The sequence below is a fragment of the Cucumis sativus genome, chromosome 6 (genome assembly GCF_000004075.3).
Source record: "Cucumis sativus cultivar 9930 chromosome 6, Cucumber_9930_V3, whole genome shotgun sequence".
Lineage (NCBI taxonomy): Eukaryota > Viridiplantae > Streptophyta > Magnoliopsida > Cucurbitales > Cucurbitaceae > Cucumis > Cucumis sativus.
Genome location: NC_026660.2, coordinates 19,751,795 through 19,773,507, shown reverse-complemented (window position 1 = coordinate 19,773,507; position 21,713 = coordinate 19,751,795). Strand labels below are relative to the sequence as shown.

The following is a 21,713-nucleotide window of genomic DNA, read 5'->3' as shown; positions in this document are numbered from 1 at the left end:
CAAACCCTAATACAGAAAAGGAAATAACTTAGGGTAAAGTGGAATACTACCCTCGGGGCCATAAGCTATCAACAGAGCGCCTTTTGTCCATCAGTAAGCATTACACATTTAACTCACTATATTAAGCCCTTTTTTTACATTTTTTTCCTACTAGGCCATGATATCAAACTGTTATTTGTTTTAATTGTGAGTCCAAATTTTTAATTTGTGTTTACAAGGTTAACCGCTTCAATTATTGAAAATTCTGTAATTTGATTTTTCCAATAAAGAGAAGTCTGTTATCCCCCAACAAAGTTTCTTCCAAGACCATCTACCCATTTATTAGTTCTCCATCATTTTCTCATAAAAACGTTCTGCCTATTATCTTAGTTCTGTTGATTTATTTTTTAATTTATATTTGTTTCATGTTTTCTTGTATGATCTTATTCAATTGTATTGCCTTATGTTTAAATATCATGTAATATTAATGGAGAAGTGAATGTGTGTAGTGATAAAGGTATAGTCTATTCAGCTCGTGCATATAAAATTCCGGAATGTGGCCGAACAGCTGCTGGCACTCCATTAGTTCAGGTATTCATAGCTTCATTTTTCTTCACTGAAAACTTTAATAGTAGTTGATTGTTTTAAGTTTGATCAATTTCTTTTGTGATCGAGCTAGGTCCTATCTTTATCAGATGGAGAGAGAATAACCTCCATAATCCCTGTGAGCGAATTTGAAGGAGACCAGTTTTTACTAATGCTCACGGCATATGGTTACATCAAGAAAGTATCTTTGAACTTTTTTTCATCAATCAGATCAACTGGAATTATAGCCATTCAATTGGTTTGTTCCTTGCTGATGCTTTGATCTTGCCTTCCTTAGTGTTATTCTTTAACCAAATACCTTATCAAGCTTTATGAACTATTTGGCAGGTGAGTGGTGATGAGCTAAAATGGGTTCGCCGTTGCACAAATGATAATCTTGTGGCTATGGCTTCACAGAATGGAATGGTCATTTTAAGTTCTTGTGATACTGTAAGTCATTCCATGCAGCTCCTTGGCTCTGGGCCCTAGGCTAATATTTTGTGGCTATTTTTAAAAATATCAGTGTTTTTTAACTAGACACGACTGCTTCCAATGGTTCGGCCGAAATGAAGTTCATTCAGACTGTTTTCTTATTCCTATTTTTTCTTTTTAAAAAATGAAACAGAACAAGAAATCTCATTCAAGAAAGAGTCCGAACAATAATACAACCTGGATGTCCCTTTCTTCCAACAAATGAAAGCCCAACAATCTGAATTCCTAGTGAAATAGTAGTTACAAAAAAGCTTGTGATGGATACGTCAATTTTATACCATGAAAGAAACGTGCATAATCACAAAAAAAGAAAAAAAAGAAAAAAAAAGGACGTTCTGAAGTGTGGGATTGCATGAATCTGGCATGCCTTGAACCACCATCCTGAAAGACCTATGGGGACACTCCTCCAGCTTTTTTTAGCAGCACCACACCATTCGAAACTATTCACAAATCAAATTGAGGCCTTGTAGGTACAACTGCAAAAACTACGCTATATAAAGAGATTGGAGAAGGATTCCTCATTTCAATTATACAACACACAGGACTGGAAGACCTTCAAAATTACATTGTTTACCATGTGACATTCTTGCATTTGCTTTCATTTCTCAGATTCGGGCACTAGGCAGAAACACCAGGGGTTCAGTGGCCATGAAACTTAAAACTGGGGATAAGATGGCAAGCATGGACATAATTCCAGCTGCAGTGTGGAATGATTTAGAACGTAATAGGTAAACATTTACTAATTAAGATATTTAATTTATATCAATGTTTTATTGTAGTTTCTTTTAATGTGGTTTTTTTTATAGGAGACATGTAAATGGTGACATGATGAGTCTTGGAGAAGTGTTGAACAAAAACACTGAAATCTCTATTCTTTTATTAATATTTCTGAACTAAAAAATAACAACCTAAACTTTAACTTTTATAGTTAAGAAATCTAATATCAAAGTAAATTACAGCAGCTAATTAATAAGACTTAAAACAGTCAAATGTTAACCAACAATGCGAACATAACACAGTTAAAATATAACCAACCAATTACATCATTATGAAATAACCCAAAATCTATATCTGGCTTCCAAGAAGCCCCTCAATTTGAGATAACTGAGAAAACTTCAAATTTATTTCTTCTGGAGTTGGGAAGGAGTATGGAACTCCACTCCTTGTTTGGCCCAAGGCGTTGGTGGGTCCCATTGTTAAAAAGCCTCAAATTTATATCTTATCAACTCTTTACATTGTGGCCCACAACTCTCCAAACTTCATAATTCCTTGCTCACTATTTCACTCCTTATCCCAAACTCCCCCTAAAGGAGCCGCTATGAGCAACAATTATCCACGTTTTTTCGGCTTCACAGTGTAAGCACAACAATTCAATTGGAGAAACTAGAAAGTATATGGTTTGAGAAGCTTCTCAGTATATTTTATGTTGTATTTAGCTCTCTATGAAACATGCTCACAGGAGAAAAAAAGGAAATTCTTGGGGCCAGGTGCTTTTTCGAATTTCCTACATTCCTTTCTCACTAAATTTGCAAGATCCGTTAATTTAGAAAATTCTAACTGAACAAAGAAAGACTATTGCTATGAAGTTACCTCCTTTTTTGTTCTTCCTCTCACTAAACAAAGCCACTTCCTATTTCTTGTAACTCATTAGTTCCAGAAATTCTCCATTTCCGTGTATTGACGATGTTTCTAGCATTAATTTTCAACTTCTAGTTATATTATACCAAGCTTCAGCTGCTGAGATGTTGTTTAATATAGCAAATATTCTTGGGTGAGTAAACATAAGCAGATTAGGAATATTTGATGTGCTAATCAACGTAACGTTGAGTATAGCCAACTTATGGAAAGAAGAGAGTTAAATGATAAATTATATCTAACCATCATGGGTTGACCTAGTGGTGAAAAAGGAGATAAAGTTTCGTAAAGCGTTTAAGAAGTAATGGGTTAAATTTGTGGTGGCTATACCCAGTGTTTTAAAAAGCGCCCTAAGGCGCGCGCCTAGGCTCAAGGCGCCCACTTGGGGCTTATTTGTGAGGAGGCGTAGCGAATTATAAAAGGCCCATATTAGGCGCGCGCCTCCCTTGAGGCGCGCCTAGGCGCAAGTCGAATTAGGCGTGGGCTTTTTTTTATAAGTTATGGGCTGGGCTTTAATTATAAAAAACTATTATTATCTAGGTTTTTTAAACCTATTACGTAAACGTGAAGAAAGAACCCTTCTCCTTTCGCGCGTGAAGTTTCTTCAACACGACTCTTCATCTACTTCTTCAGTTCTTCGTCTTCCGTTCTGCTTCTACTTCAAAAACTTTTTGCTTCCTTTTCCACCCTTCCGTTCCGGCCACCCTTCTTCTTCACACAAAACGGGTGCTGCGGCTGCCATTACTCTGTTTTTTGGTGCAAAAACAGAGGAAAAGAGAAGACAATAATATTCTGTGCTACAGTGCTAGTGCTTCAGTTTTCGCCTCCTCCATCTCAGCTTTATCACGGGTGAGTATCTCAATCGTTCAGTTAACATCTGCATTGCTTTCTCCTTCTTCTGTAACTCTTTGACAAGAACATCAAACTCCATTGTTTTCTGTTTTCATAGCATGGTATACCCATTGAGTTAGAAAAAACTCTCTAAAGTCTACATCTTCTTCTTCTTATACTTCTCGACTTCAACTTCCTTCGATAACCCATCAAACTCAACCTTCATCCCATCCATCTCACAACACAATAAACCCCAATCCTCCATTTATAACAACTTATATTGGGTACCTATATTTTATACATTGTTGCTCTGCTATATGTGTGTATATATATATTTTCTTCTCTTTTTATATATAGTGTGTTTTATGAAAAAAAGCTCGCGCTTTTTTTTGTGCCTTGCGCCTAGGCTCCAGAGGACCAATGCGCCTTAGTGCGCCTTGAGCCTTTAAAAACATTGGCTATACTTACTTAGGAATTAATTTCCTACAATTTTGACACCCAAATATTGTGAGGTAGACAAGTTGTCCTGTGAGATTAATCGAGGTGCACATAAGACACTCACGGATGTTTAAAAAAAAGTGAAATTATATCTCCCATTCTTTAAACTTTTAAAAGACCCTATCTGTGCATCCACATGGCACCACATCTAAGTTAATACCAATTACGAGTCTTTTTATTTCAAATTGTAGGAATTGAGACTCAAATATTTAACCTCTTGATCGAGGGTATATTGTCTTAATTATTTGAGCTGTGGCAAGTTAATTCAACTGTGTTACAGAAGTTGTAATTTTCCAATCTCCAGGGTTATTGGAGTGGAGAAATGGAGAGTATTTTGTGAAGTTGCACATGATTGTTTTTTTAAAACAGAAACAAAAAATTTCCTTGACATAATGAAAAGAGCAAATCTCAAATTATAAAGAGACATGAACTAAATATACCACTAAGGATTTGTAATGGTAAGATACATGATAGGTCGATCTGATCTTGGGATTTAGAATTGATAGTCTCTAAAGGCCTGTTGTTATTAATCTATCCAAGGGTGGGGATACATTTTATAATTTAGCATCTTCTATTGGTAAGAATTAACTATATTTGATTATTGCATATAATCTTAATGGTTAGTTTTGGCGTTTTCAGCTCCAAGAGCTCTAATGGTCCATGGCTCTTATTTGTGTCTGAAAGTGGAGTTGGAAAGCGAGTTCCATTGAAGAGTTTCCGCTTGTCTCCTTTAAGAAGAGTTGGTTTGATTGGATGCAAGGTATCTAATTATTTTTTTAAAAAAAGTTGTTAACTACTGAAAAATTATCCTACTTATCTTTCTTTAAGCTGCTCCTTTATCTGATTTGGGCTATTTGTTATTGTCATTAAGTTTTCTTCACAGGATCGCTTGGCAGCTGTCTTTGTAGTTGGATTCTCATTGGCAGGTGTGGATCAACCATTTTTTATAGTTTTTTTCTTAGCGATTTTTTCATTTGTTTCTTGTAACTACTCTTTTTTTCCTTTTGTTCATTTACAGAGGACGGTGAAAGTGATGAACAAGTAGTTCTAGTAAGCCAAAGTGGTACGGTTAATAGAATCAAGGTTCGAGATGTTTCTATACAATCTCGTTTTGCCAGGTAAATGTTAAATGATTTTTAATACATATATACTACATATTTTATTTTTAAAAAGATGAACTGAGTTAAATAACATGATGCTATGGATTTTTAAATACTTTTACCTTTATTTAATATGGTTTTCCATTTTGTTATTTAAAATTCAAAACTTTGATACAATGAAACTTAAAAAATGTTATTTTCAGAATTTGCATTGTTTTGATCATAGAATCCAAAAACAGTTTTTTAACAACAAAATTAAAATTGCCTACCAAACACATTAGTAGAATTCAATGAATTTTTAAAAACATAAAGATAATATAGAGTTTCGATTGCCAACCAAACAGGCCCTTAGCTTCCGGTTTGCAATTTCTTTTATTTTAGTTGGATTCATGTACAGTCCCATTTCTTCCTTATCATTAACATAAATAAAATCATCGAACTCTATATTAAAGCTCAAGTACTTTCAAGACATAAATTTGGTTGAAAATGTCGAGTGCTCAACTTCTCTTCTTTGTAGGCAACTAATCTTAGCTCCAAAACAAACATTCGTGAACTCCAAAAGAAATCGTAGCTCTTCTGTTATTCCCTAACAAAGCCACCTTGTTATCTTTTGTCTAGGATCTTTTAGTTCACTTGAGCTAGGAGTAATACGTGTATGAATTAAAGTGAATTTAGTTTAACATGCCCCGGATGTCTTTTATATCCTTATTATGGATAGAAATTGATACCCATGTCCTTTTTATCACAATGCTGTTGCATGGATACAAAGATTGCATGTACCAAACAGGAACTTCTTTGCCAATGTCCATGACTTGTTGAAGACCAGGTTCTGCTGTTATGTATCATCAAGGACTCTTGATGTTGCATTTGATGTGATGAAATTACAAAAATGTGGGAAAGGTAAAACCGTGCCTAAGGAAAATTGCAGAAAAGGAAATAATATAATAATTATACTAACAAAATTCAATGGGCAATAAGAGTAGGCCCCCAAGGCCTGTTGGCCACGGGTCATGGCCATTGAGTACACCATTTAAAGTCACACATTCGAGTATTTGGGGCTTAATAACATGAGCCCTCAATGTCTCTAATGTCTGGACGATGGGATGATGCGAACTGACAAGTGGATAAGTAGAAAGCTGCTCTTTATCTTTGAAGAACCACGAAACCCTTGCAAACCATGCTAACCAGTAGGTCTTAGAGAAACTGAGCCAAAGAATGTTCTTTTTCATTTTAAAAGGTTGACCAGTGAGACTAAGAGAAAGATGGGCGTATGTGCCAGCATGACTAAGGACCAAATAAAAGCATTTGCGATAAGGTTCCAATAACAATAGGTGCCAGCATGAGTATGAGTTGCCGAAGATATGAAGATATAAATTTGTAATCCTGATCACATTCAAGAACAGCAACTGAGTGAGGGACAAAGGCAGTGGGATCTTTTCTGCTACTTGTCTAAAGCTTGATTTTGCAAATTGAGTTTTTGAATATTTCAATATGCCCAATAAATATAATCAAGCACGAAAAGTTTATATTCTTCACAGTGGACCTTGAGGAACCATTTCCCTTTAAAAAGTTTCTCTGGCTCTTTTTTTTTTCTTTAGCTACGTTTTCCTTTTACACCATTTTTAACTGCCTGTTTCAGGGGAGTTATTTTGATGAGGTTGGATCATGCTGGAAAGATCCAGTCCGCTTCTTTGATCTCAGCTGCGGAAACAGAGCCCGAGGAAGAAGAAGCTTAAACTGCTTGCCTAGATCGACATGGCCTATATATTAGCTTTTACTAAATCAATCCTCCATGTCTGTAGAGCGCTGCAATTTCTTCTCCCCTTTCTTACCGATCCTCTCTGGTGAAGGTTGACTCGGCAGTCGGCATCAGTGATATTTTGTATCCAAATTCAGTTATTCAACTCATTATCGGGTGGTTGATGAATTTGCAGCGTCTGTATGTTGCCCTAAATGTTTTGTTATGGTAGGGCTATTCTGTATAGGTGATTGCCATTTATGTAGATGTATAGGTGTTAGAATATTCGTCTACTTAGGATGTTGTAATCGTAAAATTAGAACTTTTAGTCACCCACAAACTGTATCCATGATATTTTTGTAGTAAAGACTGACAAAACAGTTATTCAAATGGCAATTATCTATCCATTGTTCAATATCAGGTTCTCTTAATTATTCTTTTCAACAGTTCCATGCATAAATTGTCATTACATTGAAAATTCATCAATTGTGTATTGCTGAAGATTTCTCAACTCTGCAGATTAAAACCTTTTAGTAAAAGTACCGTTACTAAATACAATTATATATTTTACAGGATTCTTGACAAATTAGTTCAAATCATAAAACGATAGATATTGATATACTTCTACTAGTGCTTATAAGTATCTCTAAAATTATATCTACTTCTACTAGTGTCTATAAGTATCTCTAAAATTTTGCTATACCTCAATTGAATTTGTCATATTTGAGAACAATTTATTTACTTGAATCTGATGATTAATTTTGTATTCATTTCGTGAGTTAATTTTTAAAAAACAAGTTAACAAATTCGAAACCTTTTTGCCTTTAATGTATTGTATTTAAAATTGTAGGATTGCATTAAAAATGTGATAACTTTAATAAATATATAATATTTCATGATATAAATTAATTTCAATTTCCCTAAATTATTACATGTTTAATTTAATATATTACAAATTAAAATAATTATCATACAAGATTTAATTACATAGACCATGTTCATAAATAACAGTTAAGCTAGGAAGTGCAGATAGCAAAGCCCTCTTTGATGAAGGAGTTAGTAGACTTCAACAGTTAAAAAACACAGCTGAAACGTTGTAAATGTTTGTAGGAGACAATGTACGGAGATATAATACCTAATACTAATGATTCTACACTTAATTTAAACAAAACTGTTGAGCATAACATTTCCATTGACAAAGAGAACATTTTGTACAGTGTATGGGCAGCAATAAAAACACAGGATTGACTTTCTTTTCATAGAATAAAATTTCATGGTGACTACCAAAAACATCTCCGAATGATCATTGTGGTTGATCCTTTTCTTCTTAATGAGGCATTACATGACCAATGAAAAAGTAATCCAAATGGAAGAATGCCTCAAAACTCTCGAATACCACTTGCCGTCGTTCACAAGCAGATATTGAAAGAAATAATTGGACGTTCCCTTCCCATGCAGTTGCTATTTGAATAGACAGAAGCAGTAGGTATTACGTACGTGCGGGTATGGGAAATCCTTCACCGAATTCGGCGCCCATCAAAATCTTTCATAGTAGAATTTGTCATGTTACGTTTTCTTATCTCCGCCTACAGAAGTTTGAAGAAATGAAGCAATTATTACGACAGAAAAAAATCTTACCTTCTCAGCATGCACCAAAACTATAGGTTATATTCCTTCCCCCCACTCCCTCCCTCATAATCCTAAATTTACTGAAGGATTTTGGTCGATGGTTACATTCGGCAAGAAGAACAATACTTGAGACCAAAATGAGGCATTTGAATGTGTAAAAAGACAAGCATGAGAATGCCATAAAATCCACAGCAAGAAAAAAAGTGAATAAGGAGAAGGCGAGATAGAAAGAGAGAGCATGATGAATCAAGTTCAAGGACATACTACTATATAATGAAGTAGTAGAAGTAGAACTACCGAACTAAATACTTCATAGTTCATCCTATGGTATCAATTACTGTAGTGACATTACCACAAGTTCTAAATCAGAAGTTGGTACTTAATGGAGCAACTTTATTTTTTCATGAGAAACCTTGCTTTCATGAAGAAAAATTGGGAAGTTAGGGACAATGAACAAGTACCTATTAGCAATGGTGGCCTTGATCCATGAGGCATAAACTGTATAATCTTTAACCCTGAAGCAAGTGGTGACTTTTATCAATCAAAAACGAAATACATGCAAAGGTAATGTATAAAACTGAACAAATGGAAGTGTTTTTTTAAAAAGGAAAATTGGAAGGTCAAATTTTGATCAAGACAAGGATAAAAGACAATAACTTGCCGATTTTTACTTACAAATATAAATCTTCTGAGTTAATCTCAGGGAATAGGTTAATATAAAACCGGAACCCCTCAGGGCTGACATCTCGGCACAGCAAACCTGCAGCAAGTCTTATGGTTAACTGAAATTCATTGATGTAAACGGTCTTTCTTCAAGCGAGCAGCGTAGAAATATACCTTTACTCTCTGCTGTTAAAAGATGCTCCTTGGCCATAGCTGGAGCAATCCCAAGAGTCCTTGCAGCATCACTGGCACTAACACCAAATTGGAGAGCATCGGGCTTCGTTACAAGCGTTCTTATTCTAGCAAAAACCTGTACAAAAACACAGGTTAAAATTTGGAATAGAAAGCATGGAGTGATCGTGCTTCTCAGGAAGAACATATTGAGTTAATGAGCTTTCTTGTAAGATTTTAGTAAGAGGACCAAACCAGCAACTCTGAAAGAACTGGGAAGAGAAAAGGAGTAAAAGTAGTACATCTTTATAGTGTAAATTTGAATTATAAACATAAACATAAACATAAAGAAGTGTTGATTATTTCCTTTTTTTTATTATATTTTATTGTATTGGTTGTATTATATTTGCTAAATTTATTTTTTCTTTCTTTGTAATGGGTTGTTCTTCTATTTGAGAAAATCATTCTCTCTTTGTGAAATTCAAGAAATAAATTATTTTGGTATGGTATCTGAGAAGGCTTTTTGAAAACACCAAAACCCTAACTTTATGAAAAACCTAAAAACACTAAATCCTTACAACCAGTTGCCGCTGCCACACACGTCCGCCACCTCGAGGGTTGTCACTGGCAGTCGCTGTACTGTGACCGCCGCCTCACCAGTTTTTCTTGCACTTTCTTGCTGTAAGTTGGTGGGTTTTTGTTGTTTCTTGTTTGTTTTCGCCGGTTGTAAATAAGAGACTTTTGCCGCCAATTTTGTTATTGTCCACCGTTAGTGACGAGTTTCGTTCCTATTACATCGTCAATTCACCGAAAAACTTCAGCTAGTGGTTGAAGGAAAATTTAAATTTATATCACCGACACTCTCCTCACTTGTAGGCTTGAAATATTTGAAAGGCCCAACAAGTGGAAATCAATCAATTTTACACCACTTTCCTACAAAGATGGAGGACTTAGTTTGGGCAAGTTGAAGCACAAGAATATGACCCTATTGTCTAAGTTGGGGAAGACACTTCTCAAAAGAACAAAATTCCCTTTGGTGTCAAGTGATCAGAAGCATTCATGGAAGTAGTACTTTCAACTAGCATTCAAATGGAAAAAAAAACGTGTCTAAGAAGCCCTTGGATTAGCATATCAGGGAAATGGCGCAAAATTGATTCATTGGCTCTTTTTAAATTAGGCGATGGCAGCATAACATTGTTTTGGAAGCACCCTTGGATGGACACTATCACTTTGGAGTATAAATTTCTAAGATTGGTTAGGATTGCACTCAATACAAATGGGTCTGTTTTAGATCATTGAGACTCTTCAACCAACTCTTGGTCCATCTACTTCATAAGATTGCTTAATGATGAGGAAATATTAGATTTTCAGACCTTGTTGAGTCATATTTCTTCTTCAAAGCCCTTTCCGGATCAAAGGTTTTGGTCCTTGAGAACTCAAGTTCCATCTCGATAAAATCACTGGTTAAACATCTTTCGACTTCTTCTCCTTTGGAAAGTTCTTTGTACAAAAGGCTTTGAAAATCTAATAGTCCAAGAATGATAAATATATCCATATGGATTATGTTGTTCGAAAATTTAAACTGTGCCTCAGTACTTCAAAGAAAGCTTTCCTCCCATGCCCTCTCACCTCATGCTTGCCCCCTTTGTGTTGATAACATAGAAAACATCCAGCACCTTTTATTTGATTGTGTCTTTGCATCTAAATGTTGGTTTCTCCTTCTCCAAGCATTCAATTTTGTTGTGTTTTTTATCATGTTTTTAAGAACAATGTGTCTCAAATTCTTGCCGGTCCAAACTTGAAGAAGAAGATAGCTGAACTCTTGTATATGCAGTAAAAGCACTTTTAGCTGAAATTTGATTTGAAAGAAAGCAAAGAGTATTCTATGATAAGTCATCGACTTGGCTGGAACGCTATGACTCTGCTCTTTTGAATGGATCTTCATGGTACTCATTATATAAATACTTTCAGGATTATTCTTCGCAGAAGATTGTTCTAAATTGGCCAGTTTTATAGCCTCCCCACCTTGAAGTTCTAGATTATCATGCCTTCTGAATCAGCCTTCTACTCCAATCAGTTTTTGCTCAATCAAGAACTATTACTTTTGTTTTGTATTCGGCTTGCTGCCTTGCTTATGTTTCTGTTTTGGATAGTTTATTCTTTCATCTTGTTTGGCCTTGTATTGTGGCCTTTGTTTTGATTTTGTATTGCTTTTAGAAACTTGGTATATGAGTTTTTTTTCGCTTTTTGGATGTGATAAGGTGCTAAGGGGGTGTCAACCTAGTTGGAGATGCCTAGGTACGCCTGCTGATCCTCTCCCCCCTCCCCCCATTACTCTATGTACACCCCTCATGTACATTGAGCTTTGTCCTTTTTATAAAAAAAAATCAATTTTACCTCACTTGTGAGCTTGAAATATTTGAAAGGCCCAACAAGTGTAAGTCAATTTTAATTGGAAAGGAAACTATTAAATCACCAATTCACCCAAAAGCTTAAGTTGGTGATTGAAGGCAAATTTAATTATATATCACCAATGCTCCCCTCACTTGTGGGCTTGAAATATTTGAAAGGCCCAGGAAACGAGAATGCAAGGGCTTGAACACAAGACCTCCCTAGACCACCTGCTCTTGTACTATATTAAATCGTCAATTCACCCAAAAGCATAAGCTGGTGGTTGAAGGCAAAGTTAATTATATATCACCAACACAATGCAAGAGCTTGAACACAAGACCTTCTTGGACCACCTGCTTCGATACCATATTAAATCGTCAATTCACCAAAAACTTAAGCTAGTGGTTGAAGGAAAATTTAAATTTATATCACCCAATGGTTTTTTTTTTTTTCATGATTGTTCTGCCTATTCTCTAAACTTTATTGCTTCAGCCATGTCAGATACTAAGTCAACTATGGTTAAAGTCAATAATTGTATCCATTCCAATAGCCCCACTATCCAATAACCAAGATCCGACTTAATAGAGACAACTATCTTCGCCAATCACAAAGTGTTGGTTTATATATTCGTGAGCAAGAAAAAATTGGCTACATTACCAAAGAGAAATCTGTCGCAAAACTAGATGATCCTTTGTTTGCAACATGGGATGTTGAAAAGTCCATGGTTATGACTTGGCTAGTAAATTCCATGGTTATGACTTGGTTTGTAACTCCATGGTTGAAGATTTGAAAGACAGGTGTCTTCTATGACACTCATTATACCTTTCAAGATTAGAACTTGGAGGAGACGGTTGGATGTGCTAGGATGATTTGTGGTCTCTATTACTTTGATGAAGTTTCAACTAGTCACAAACAAGTTTAGGGCTTGAGTAGAGTCTGTTCTCCTTCTGCTAAAGAAACTATAAACTATAATGCTCTGACATCGTAGACTAGGGCATCCTAATTGCTTTTCCTTAAAGTAGTTTCCAGATTTATTTAAAGGTATTGATTGCTCATTTTTTTCAATGTGAAAGATGCATTTTTGCCAAACATCATTGATCCACTTATTTGTCCAAACCTTACAAGGTTTCTTCACCTTTTTCGTTAATTCACACAGATGTTTGGGGTCCGTCTAAAGTCTTAACTCATAATGGTAATTGTTAGTTTGTCACCTTTATAGATGATCATACTCGTTTAACCTGGTTTTATCTGTTGACTAACAGGTCAGAGGTAAAAAAGGTGTTTGTTAGATTTTACAATATGATTGAAACTCAGTTCCAAACTAAAATCTGCATCCTTCACTCTGGTAATGGCACTAAATATTTCAATTTACAATTAACCAGTTCCTTATACGAAAAGAGTATTTTACATCAAGCTATAAGTCGTGATACACCTCAACAAAACGAAATTGTTGAATGAAAGAATAGAAATTTGTTTGAAGTTGCTCATGGCCTTATGTTATCTACGAATGTCCCAGAATATTTGTGGGTGACGCCGTCCTTACACCTACATACTTGATCAATAAAATGCCAACTGAGGTTTTGAATTTTAGAACTCCTCTAATTATTTAAAAAATTCTTTTCCTAATGTTCGGTTGTTCTTTGAACCCTTAAATTATTTGGTTGCACTATTTATGTTCTTAATCCAACCCTACTCGCACTAAACTTGACCCTTGAGCTGGTTATGTCTCCCATAAGAAGGCCTACAAATGTTGTTGACCCTTCGACCAAAAGGTATTTTGAGAGTATGGATGTGTCTTTTTTGGCAAATCAACATTTTTTTAGCCAAAATTCTCTACAGGGGGAGCCGTCGAACCTTGAAGATAATTTTAGGACATTTCACCCATCCCAAACAACATTGATTCCAAAATTATGAGTTCTAATTCTTTGATGCCAAGTGTGGGGAGTTCTTCTTCAGGGGGAGAAACACTACACACGGACTTGACAAGTAAAAAAACTTGAACAACGGGTTTATACTAGAAGAGACTTGACTCAAAGGAAACGAGAACAAATAGTTGATCTATCACAAAACCAATCTAATACCCGGATAAATGATTTTGATGATCCAGGTAACATACATTCTCCTTCTACTTATTCTCCCAATTCTTCTTATCATAATTCCTTGCCTAATGTCTCTGACCTTGATATTCGAATTGCCCATAGGAAAGATACCCATAAATGTGTCAAATATCCCATTGCGAACTTTCTTATGAAAAGTTGTCCAATGGTCATAAAGCCTTCACATCCAAAATAACCAACTTGTTTGTTCCAAAGAATATACCGGAGGCCCTGAATGATTGGATAGATGCACTGAAACAAAATTGTACAAGGTACATAATTGAACTACCAAAAGAAAAGAAAACAGTTGGATGCAAGTAGGTGTTCATGGTAAAATGTAAAGTTGGTGGTAGTGTTGAAAGGTACAAGGCAAGATTGGTTGCTAAGGGTTTACTCAAACCTATGGAGTTAATTATCAAGAAACATTTGCTCCAGGTGCTAAAATCAATTCTATTACAAATTTGCTGTCTATTGTGGTTAACTTTGATTGGCCTTTTTATCAACTGGATGTTAAGAATGCCTTTCTCGTGCAGGAAATGACAAGGTTGTGGTTTAGATAGTTTATGTTGATGATATCATTCTTACCGGCAATGATGAGATAGGACCGACTTTCGTGAAGAAAAAATTAGCCGATGATTTCCAAATCAAAGATTTAGGAACTTTAAAGTACTTCCTAGGCATGGAGACTGCCAAGTCCAAAAGTGGCATTCTTGTCAACCAAAGGAAGTATATTCTTGATCTGCTAAAAGAGATAGGTATACTTAATTGCAAGGTAGCAAAAACTCCCATTGAGCAGAATATGAAATTGGAAGCTGCAACCAAGAATGAGATAAAGGAAAAAGAAAAGTACCAGAGACATGTGGGGATACTCATATATTTTCTCACACACATCCTGACATTGCTTTTGCAGTTAGAATAGTAAGTCGATTCATGCATGCTCTTGGGCAGGCTTACTTTGATGCAGTTTATCGAATCCTAAGATATTTGAAAGGTACTCCAGGAAAACGCATCTTTTTTCAAAGACATGGTCATCTCAATATTGAAGTTTATACTGATGCTTATTGGGTAGGTAGCACGAGTGATAGAAGACCCACTTTTGGATACTGCTCCTTTGTTGGAGGAAATCTAGTAACTTGGCAAAGTAAAAAATAGAGTATGGTTGCAAGAAGTAGTACAAAAGCAGAATTTAGAGTGTTAGCCCATGGTATTTATGAAGGTATATGGATAAGAAGATTGTTGGAAGAATTGAGATTCACTCAGACAATGCCATGTGCATTTATTGTGATAACAAGGCAGCAATTTCCATTCCCCAAAATCTAGTCCTTCATGACAGGAGGAAACATATTTAAGTCGATAAACACTTTATAAAGGAAAAGATCGAGAGAGTAATATGCATACCCTATCTTCCGACAACAAAACAAATTGCAGATGTGTTAACTAAAGGCCTTCCAAAGTGGCAATTCAACAAATTGATAGACATACTGGCAATGACTGATATCTTCAAATGAACTTGAGGGGGAGTGTTGACTATTTCCTTTCTTGAATTATATTTTATTGTATTGGTTGTACTATATTTGCCAAATTTATTTTTTCCTTCCTGGTAATGGGTTCTTCTATTTAAGAAAATTGATTTTGTGAAATACAAGAAATATATTATATCGGCAAGAAGTTATGGTAAAGCCAATTGATTTATCCTATATTAAAGAGGGGCATAAACATGAAGAAGTTATGATGAGGTTACTAAGCTGTAATCCTTATGGTAAAGACAGTTCATTATCTTTATTGATTTAGAACAAAATTGTCAAAGTATACAAGTAGTATGGGTAGAACTACAATGTCCTTCATTCAAAAATTAAATGTAAACTCACAATAGCCAAACTCATCATAAATTTATAGTTCTTCAATAATCAATACAATATAACTCACCTCATCATCACTGTAGGATTTACTCTGGATTACCATGACTCCACTGTCAAACTTACGGATCATTACAGGACTGCAGAAAACCAAATATAACAAATCTTCATTACTTATTTTCCTCAATAAATTATTATATAAAATATCTCATAAAATTGAGAGAGAGGAAGAGATCATAACATCAATGAAATTGTTTCATATAGGGAAAAGAAAAAAATGTGTCCACAAAAAGAACAATATGCACGTCTCATATTATATCAAACCTAAACAAACATAACACCATTTTAGAATGTTTCCAATACCCAAATACTTACACGTCAATCTTCTCCCAAAGCAAACATGCTTGCAACAAATCATCTGGTGAGATCAATTCTGTTTAAAATATAGTGGAAAAAATGAAAAGGTTCACTTTCCATGCCAACAAAGTCAGAACAAAAGAAAAGTGCTTTCTTGTTTTGTCATAGAAAACCTGTTCCTCGAGCACGATTGAATAGGCAATATATATCTATAAGACTGATCATTCCACCGGCTATATCAAGTGGAGTTCGAACAAAATCTGCCAGCTACATGGTAAAAAAAGTTTCCTTCACTGAAAGTTCAGAATATGAGACAGAAAATATGTCCAAGGCATATTAAAAATATGAATAACTAAAAAAATGGTCAAAGAACCAAGATAAAAAAGGAACTTTCAACTCCAAAACTTATTTTTTGTCTTCCAATTTCTATTCTCCTATAGATTTTATTACTTCCCACATTTCCTATCTCGTATAGGTTTTATTATTCCCAGTGTTTTAAAAAGCGCCCAAAGGCGCGCGCCTAGGCTCAAGGCGCCCACTTGGGGCTTATTTGTGAGGAGGCGCAGCGAATTATAAAAGGCCCATATTAGGCGCGCGCCTCCCTTGAGGCGCGCCTAGGCGCAAGTCGAATTAGGCGTGGGCTTTTTTTATAAGTTATGGGCTGGGCTTTAATTATAAAAAACTATTATTATCTAGGTTTTTTAAACCTATTACGTAAACGTGAAGAAAGAACCCTTCTCCTTTCGCGCGTGAAGTTTCTTCAACACGACTCTTCATCTACTTCTTCAGTTCTTCGTCTTCCGTTCTGCTTCTACTTCAAAAACTTTTTGCTTCCTTTTCCACCCTTCCGTTCCGGCCACCCTTCCGTTTCGGCCACCCTTCTTCTTCACACAAAACGGGTGCTGCGGCTGCCATTACTCTGTTTTTTGGTGCAAAAACAGAGGAAAAGAGAATACAATAATATTCTGTGCTACAGTGCTAGTGCTTCAGTTTTCGCCTCCTCCATCTCAGCTTTATCACGGGTGAGTATCTCAATCGTTCAGTTAACATCTGCATTGCTTTCTCCTTCTTCTGTAACTCTTTGACAAGAACATCAAACTCCATTGTTTTCTGTTTTCATAGCATGGTATACCCATTGAGTTAGAAAAAACTCTCTAAAGTCTACATCTTCTTCTTCTTATTACTTCTCGACTTCAACTTCCTTCGATAACCCATCAAACTCAACCTTCATCCCATCCATCTCCAGGTAAATTTCAACTAAACGATTACTCAACGATACTAGCAACAAGCTCTTCTATTAATTTTTTTTTTTTTTTTGTTTGTGCCTATAGTGGAATGGTGGGATAATTTTGGACAATCAACTCCAAACTTGCAAAAATTTGCTGTGAGAATTTTAGGTCTTACTTGTAGTGCTTCTGGATGCGAGCGTAATTGGAGTGTGTTTGAACAGGTTACCTTTCCTCTCCTTAAGTACATTGAAAATGATAATCAAAATTTGTTGATTCACTGACAATGAAACTTTCTAATTTTTCAGCTTCATAGCAAGAAACGAAATAGGCTTGCTCAAAGTCGTTGAATGATCTAGTGTTCATCAAATACAACAGAGCACTAAAACGTCGATACAACCTACGAGATATTGTCGACCCCATCTCCTTGAAAGATATTGATGATAGTAATGAATGGTTGATTGGAAGATTGGATGACGATTCTGAGGAGGATGATGAGTTGGTATTTAATGATGATTCTTTAACGTGGGGTGATGTTTCTAGAGCTGTCGGAGCAAAAGAACCATCATTCTATTCTAGAGCTAGTACCTCTAGACCAAAGACTATTGTTTCATGTTCATCCTCGTCTACCACGCAACGGAAACAAGTAAATTTAGATGACTTCGATTTGGAAGAAGAAGATACTGATGGCTATAAGTCTAACGAAGGATTGAATGAAGACGAGGATCAATTTAGTGATGATGAGTTTGATCTTTAGGGATGAACTTTTATTTTGATTATTGACTTGTTGAATACTGGGTAGTTTTTTGTTGTGTTTTGTTGTTTAGGCTACTTATATTGGGTACCTATATTTTATACATTGTTGCTCTGCTATATGTGTGTATATATATATTTTCTTCTCTTTTTATATATAGTGCGCCTTATGAAAAAAAGCTCGCGCTTTTTTTTGCGCCTTGCGCCTAGGCTCCAGAGGACCAATGCGCCTTAGTGCGCCTTGAGCCTTTAAAAACACTGATTATTCCCCACACTTCTCCTATAGGTCATATATGTTATTAGGTATTGAATTTTTTTCCATGATAATGGTTGAATTCAAATCTTATCACAGATACAAAGTTATGTCCCAGAGGCTCACATAGTTTTATGACATTTACCACCTCACTATGAAGAGAATTGGCACAATTTTCTGAAGGATACTTGTGTGGGAAGGCCTCATTGTGTATTTCTCTCCTCTCATAATAGATACGTGCTCAACCATTATAAAAAAATACCCAACTATCTCTATGGTCTCTTACTTCCAAGTTCCAACTGCCTTCAACTTCAATTATCCAAAAAAAAAGGGAGAAAGAAACTTGATGGTGGGGGAGCTTTGTGTACATGTAATTTATATCCCCAAGTCTTGAATCTTGATTGGACTCTCCCTGCAATCCCAGAAAATATGATGAAGGTACTGGGTTAATTCTCCTGTAAAACTCACAAACTTGCTGTTTACATTTGTTAATGTCTCACTTCTATCCAAAATTTCCTCTTTCAGAGATAAATAGAGATGAGTGTCAAAAAGTCGAATGTGTATTTGGTATGGTCTTTAGGAACGTTATTTCTCAAAGACAATTTGACTTAATGCTAATAGAGGTATTATAAAGCTCTCTTTCTCTGCTTTAACCAGACAAAAGGTGTATGATTCGACAATTGGATAAAGATTCCCAAGACTTCGCACTAGTACGTCTGAAATGTAAGTTAGTCTTTTGTTCTCAGTTAAGGCGACTATATTCTGCAGAGGAGAGGACAAAGTTGCTCTATATTATTAAGGATTGGTCAGTCAAGGGAGTTTACTTCACAGTTCAAACTCTCTAATAATGTTGTGCATGGGATGGGAGATTTTCTGTTGTTGCAGTTCCCATCTTATGGAATTGGATCAAGTTGAGAAGTAATCCTCTCACTTATCCTAAATCTGGAGACTGTCTTATAGTGTTGACAAACGGCTATGTATATCACTATAACAGTTCCAAATATACATTCTAAGTTAACATGAGGTTAGAATAAAGTTCAAAATAAACAAATTACAATGGTGCAGGGTGAGGAAGCTTATAAAAATTAAAATTTGAAGTAAAAATATATGATTTTCATATTTATAAAAAACCTTGTCATGTTTGAAATGACCATAAAATCATAAAGTAAAATAGGTTACAATTTCACTGATTGTAAGCCTTAAATAAAAGGAACCTGACGAGACAACTGCTGATGATAAAGAGCACCAGCAGACTCTTTTGTCACAGGGGAAATGATACCAACACTCAACAGCCAATCTTGAATTTCTTCTTTTGAAGCTACTTCGTCATCATTTGTCGAACCACTCTGAGAATTTGTACCGGCTAAAAGTTTTTGTCTCATTTTTTCTGCTAGCATTACCATTTCTTTAGCTTTACTCTGTAAATGGAAGTAATATTTTTCAGGAAAATATATCAAACGTTAAAAGTAACTTCAAATCTTCCAAATCAAACAAGCTTGACATGAAATTTTGTGCAACATGGTGCCAATTTCTAGCACAACATGACAATTTACAGGGATTCTAGATCAGGCTTGAGCCTCGGATATATTAATTAAATAGGTAAAAACAAGAAGGTAAATCAGTACGGCCTTTTGGTACATCTAAAATGCAGCAAGAGTGTATAATTTCCATGAAAAAATTGGCTCATTCATGAAAGAAAATGAGATGAACAGAATATATATTCAATCACTTGCATAGTGATGATTAACAGTAATGCACATGATAAATTTATAATAGCACGGGACTCCTTCCATGAGTAGCACGTTCATAAATATGAGTGGGAGCAAGTTTTAATCCCTATTGGGTTGCAAAGAGTGCTCGAGAAAACAAATTTTTCTAATTGACGTGCTGGAGATGATAACCACAAATCAAAAGATGGCGTACTGAAGTTACCATTAAAGCATTAAGATCCTGGAAAGCTTCTTGTAAACTCTTATCAGTATTCTCCCACATCTCTTGCTCCTTCCTCAGAATTCCCGCCACTCCAACCATCCTCACCGTTCCTTCACTCGAATATAATCCACCAGAACCAGTAGAAGTCGGCCCCGACGCAGAACTGCTACTGGAATCTTTATTATTATCATCATTCTCCCACGCCCTGGCTCTCCAGTTCTCCCAAAACTTGCTTACAAAGACCTCGTGATCCCCCTTTCCCCTAATCACAATCGTGATCACAGCCGATCTCGAAATCCCGCCAGAGGGAACCGATACCTGGAAACGGACCCTGGGCGAGGCGAACATTGACTTTATGCTCTTCTTGGACGAAAGGATGTGGTTAACGGCGGCGAGAGGCACCGCGACAGCAGAATTGGTGGAGTCCGAAATCCAGACGATTCGATGAGTGGTGAGGATGATAATGCCAGACTTCAGAAGAGGGAACGACGGAAGTTCATCGCACTCGAGGTCGACGGAGGAGAGAATTGAACATTCGATTTCGTTTGGGATCAGCACCGGACGGCCACTGGTGGTGAGCTCGGCTGCCGGCGGGAAGTGGCCGGCCATTAGAATCCTTCTGCTATGTTCTTTCTTCAACTCCAGAAAGTCGGATGGAATTTAATATTTTCTTTTGCATAACCTTCCGGATTTTGTCCATTAATTCCTTTTTTTTTACTCGAGATGTGCTTCCACATTATAGCTTTTTAATTTTAAAATTATTTATACAACTTAGTTGCCAAACTTGCCTTAGGCATACCTTCCAGTCCTCAAATATTGTATCTAATTCCTTCCAAAATAAACAATTGTAATTTTTTTAAATTAATTTTTTTCAAAAACACACCAATTATTTAAATTTTATATGTTAAGAGAATGTAAATATTTGATCAAATATTCTATTTTCTAAATTTTTTCTTTCGATTGCACTTAAATATTATAATGTATCATTTAAAATACAATAGATCAATAAACTTTATCTACGAGTATGAATAAACACAAGATATATCCCTATCTTTTAATCACTAAGATGAAAATGGGGAGAATTCAAAACATTTGATTTATTGATTAAGGTTTGATAACGTTTGTGATGGTAGTAAATATCAATATATAGTGATAGGATTCATTATTGTATTTATTAAAATTTTCAATTGTTTAATTGTTCAAAGTTTGTATAACTCTATATAAATAATATGCATTAGCAAATGAGTGTTTCATAACTATATTTGTTTAAAATCTAACTCACCATTATCTCAACAAAATTATTTTTTTTAAAACTACACTAATGTAACAAATAAAAACATCATGTAGTTCTTATCGTTCAAATAAATAAAAATAGTCAACCAATGAACATTTGTATGTGTATATGTGGTTCAAATCTTCACCGTATTTGTAAAAGGACAAGAGCGTTATTATCTAGTATAATGTCAGTCACTGCATTTTAACAAGTTGAACACATGTGAAAGCCACGTCTTAGCAATTTTAGATAAAA

General features: G+C 35.5%; 2 protein-coding genes and 1 long non-coding RNA gene across 5 annotated transcripts in view; 2 read left to right on the top strand and 1 right to left on the bottom strand.

Moving 5' to 3' along the window:
- LOC101213688 (DNA gyrase subunit A, chloroplastic/mitochondrial) overlaps nucleotides 1-7,289 on the top strand; it is a 29,393-nt gene extending 22,104 nt beyond the window's left edge. For 2 of the 3 annotated variants that reach the window (XM_004146726.3, XM_031888011.1), the window contains 8 exons: nucleotides 489-570; nucleotides 659-823; nucleotides 913-1,014; nucleotides 1,666-1,784; nucleotides 4,660-4,780; nucleotides 4,892-4,946; nucleotides 5,039-5,138; nucleotides 6,760-7,289. In XM_004146726.3, coding sequence (XP_004146774.1) covers nucleotides 489-570; nucleotides 659-823; nucleotides 913-1,014; nucleotides 1,666-1,784; nucleotides 4,660-4,780; nucleotides 4,892-4,946; nucleotides 5,039-5,138; nucleotides 6,760-6,856 — 841 coding nt within the window. In that variant the 3' untranslated portion in view covers nucleotides 6,857-7,289. The remainder of the gene's footprint in view (nucleotides 1-488; nucleotides 571-658; nucleotides 824-912; nucleotides 1,015-1,665; nucleotides 1,785-4,659; nucleotides 4,781-4,891; nucleotides 4,947-5,038; nucleotides 5,139-6,759) is intronic. The other variant, XM_031888010.1, reaches the window with a different exon arrangement.
- Nucleotides 7,290-7,869: 580 nt separating this feature from the next.
- On the bottom strand, nucleotides 7,870-20,928 carry LOC101213934 (vacuolar protein sorting-associated protein 36). The gene is made up of 9 exons (XM_004146727.3): nucleotides 20,186-20,928; nucleotides 19,468-19,671; nucleotides 16,195-16,288; nucleotides 16,040-16,097; nucleotides 15,735-15,804; nucleotides 9,325-9,460; nucleotides 9,163-9,247; nucleotides 8,949-9,002; nucleotides 7,870-8,444 (listed from the first exon to the last, which is right to left on the bottom strand). Exons 1-9 carry the CDS (start codon nucleotides 20,792-20,794, stop codon nucleotides 8,435-8,437), a joined length of 1,320 nt encoding a protein of 439 aa, XP_004146775.1. The 5' UTR covers nucleotides 20,795-20,928; the 3' UTR covers nucleotides 7,870-8,434.
- Nucleotides 17,212-18,122, top strand: LOC116404707. The gene is made up of 2 exons (XR_004217718.1): nucleotides 17,212-17,471; nucleotides 17,556-18,122. It is a non-coding gene; the product is annotated as an uncharacterized LOC116404707 (long non-coding RNA).
- Nucleotides 20,929-21,713: the final 785 nt, after the last annotated feature.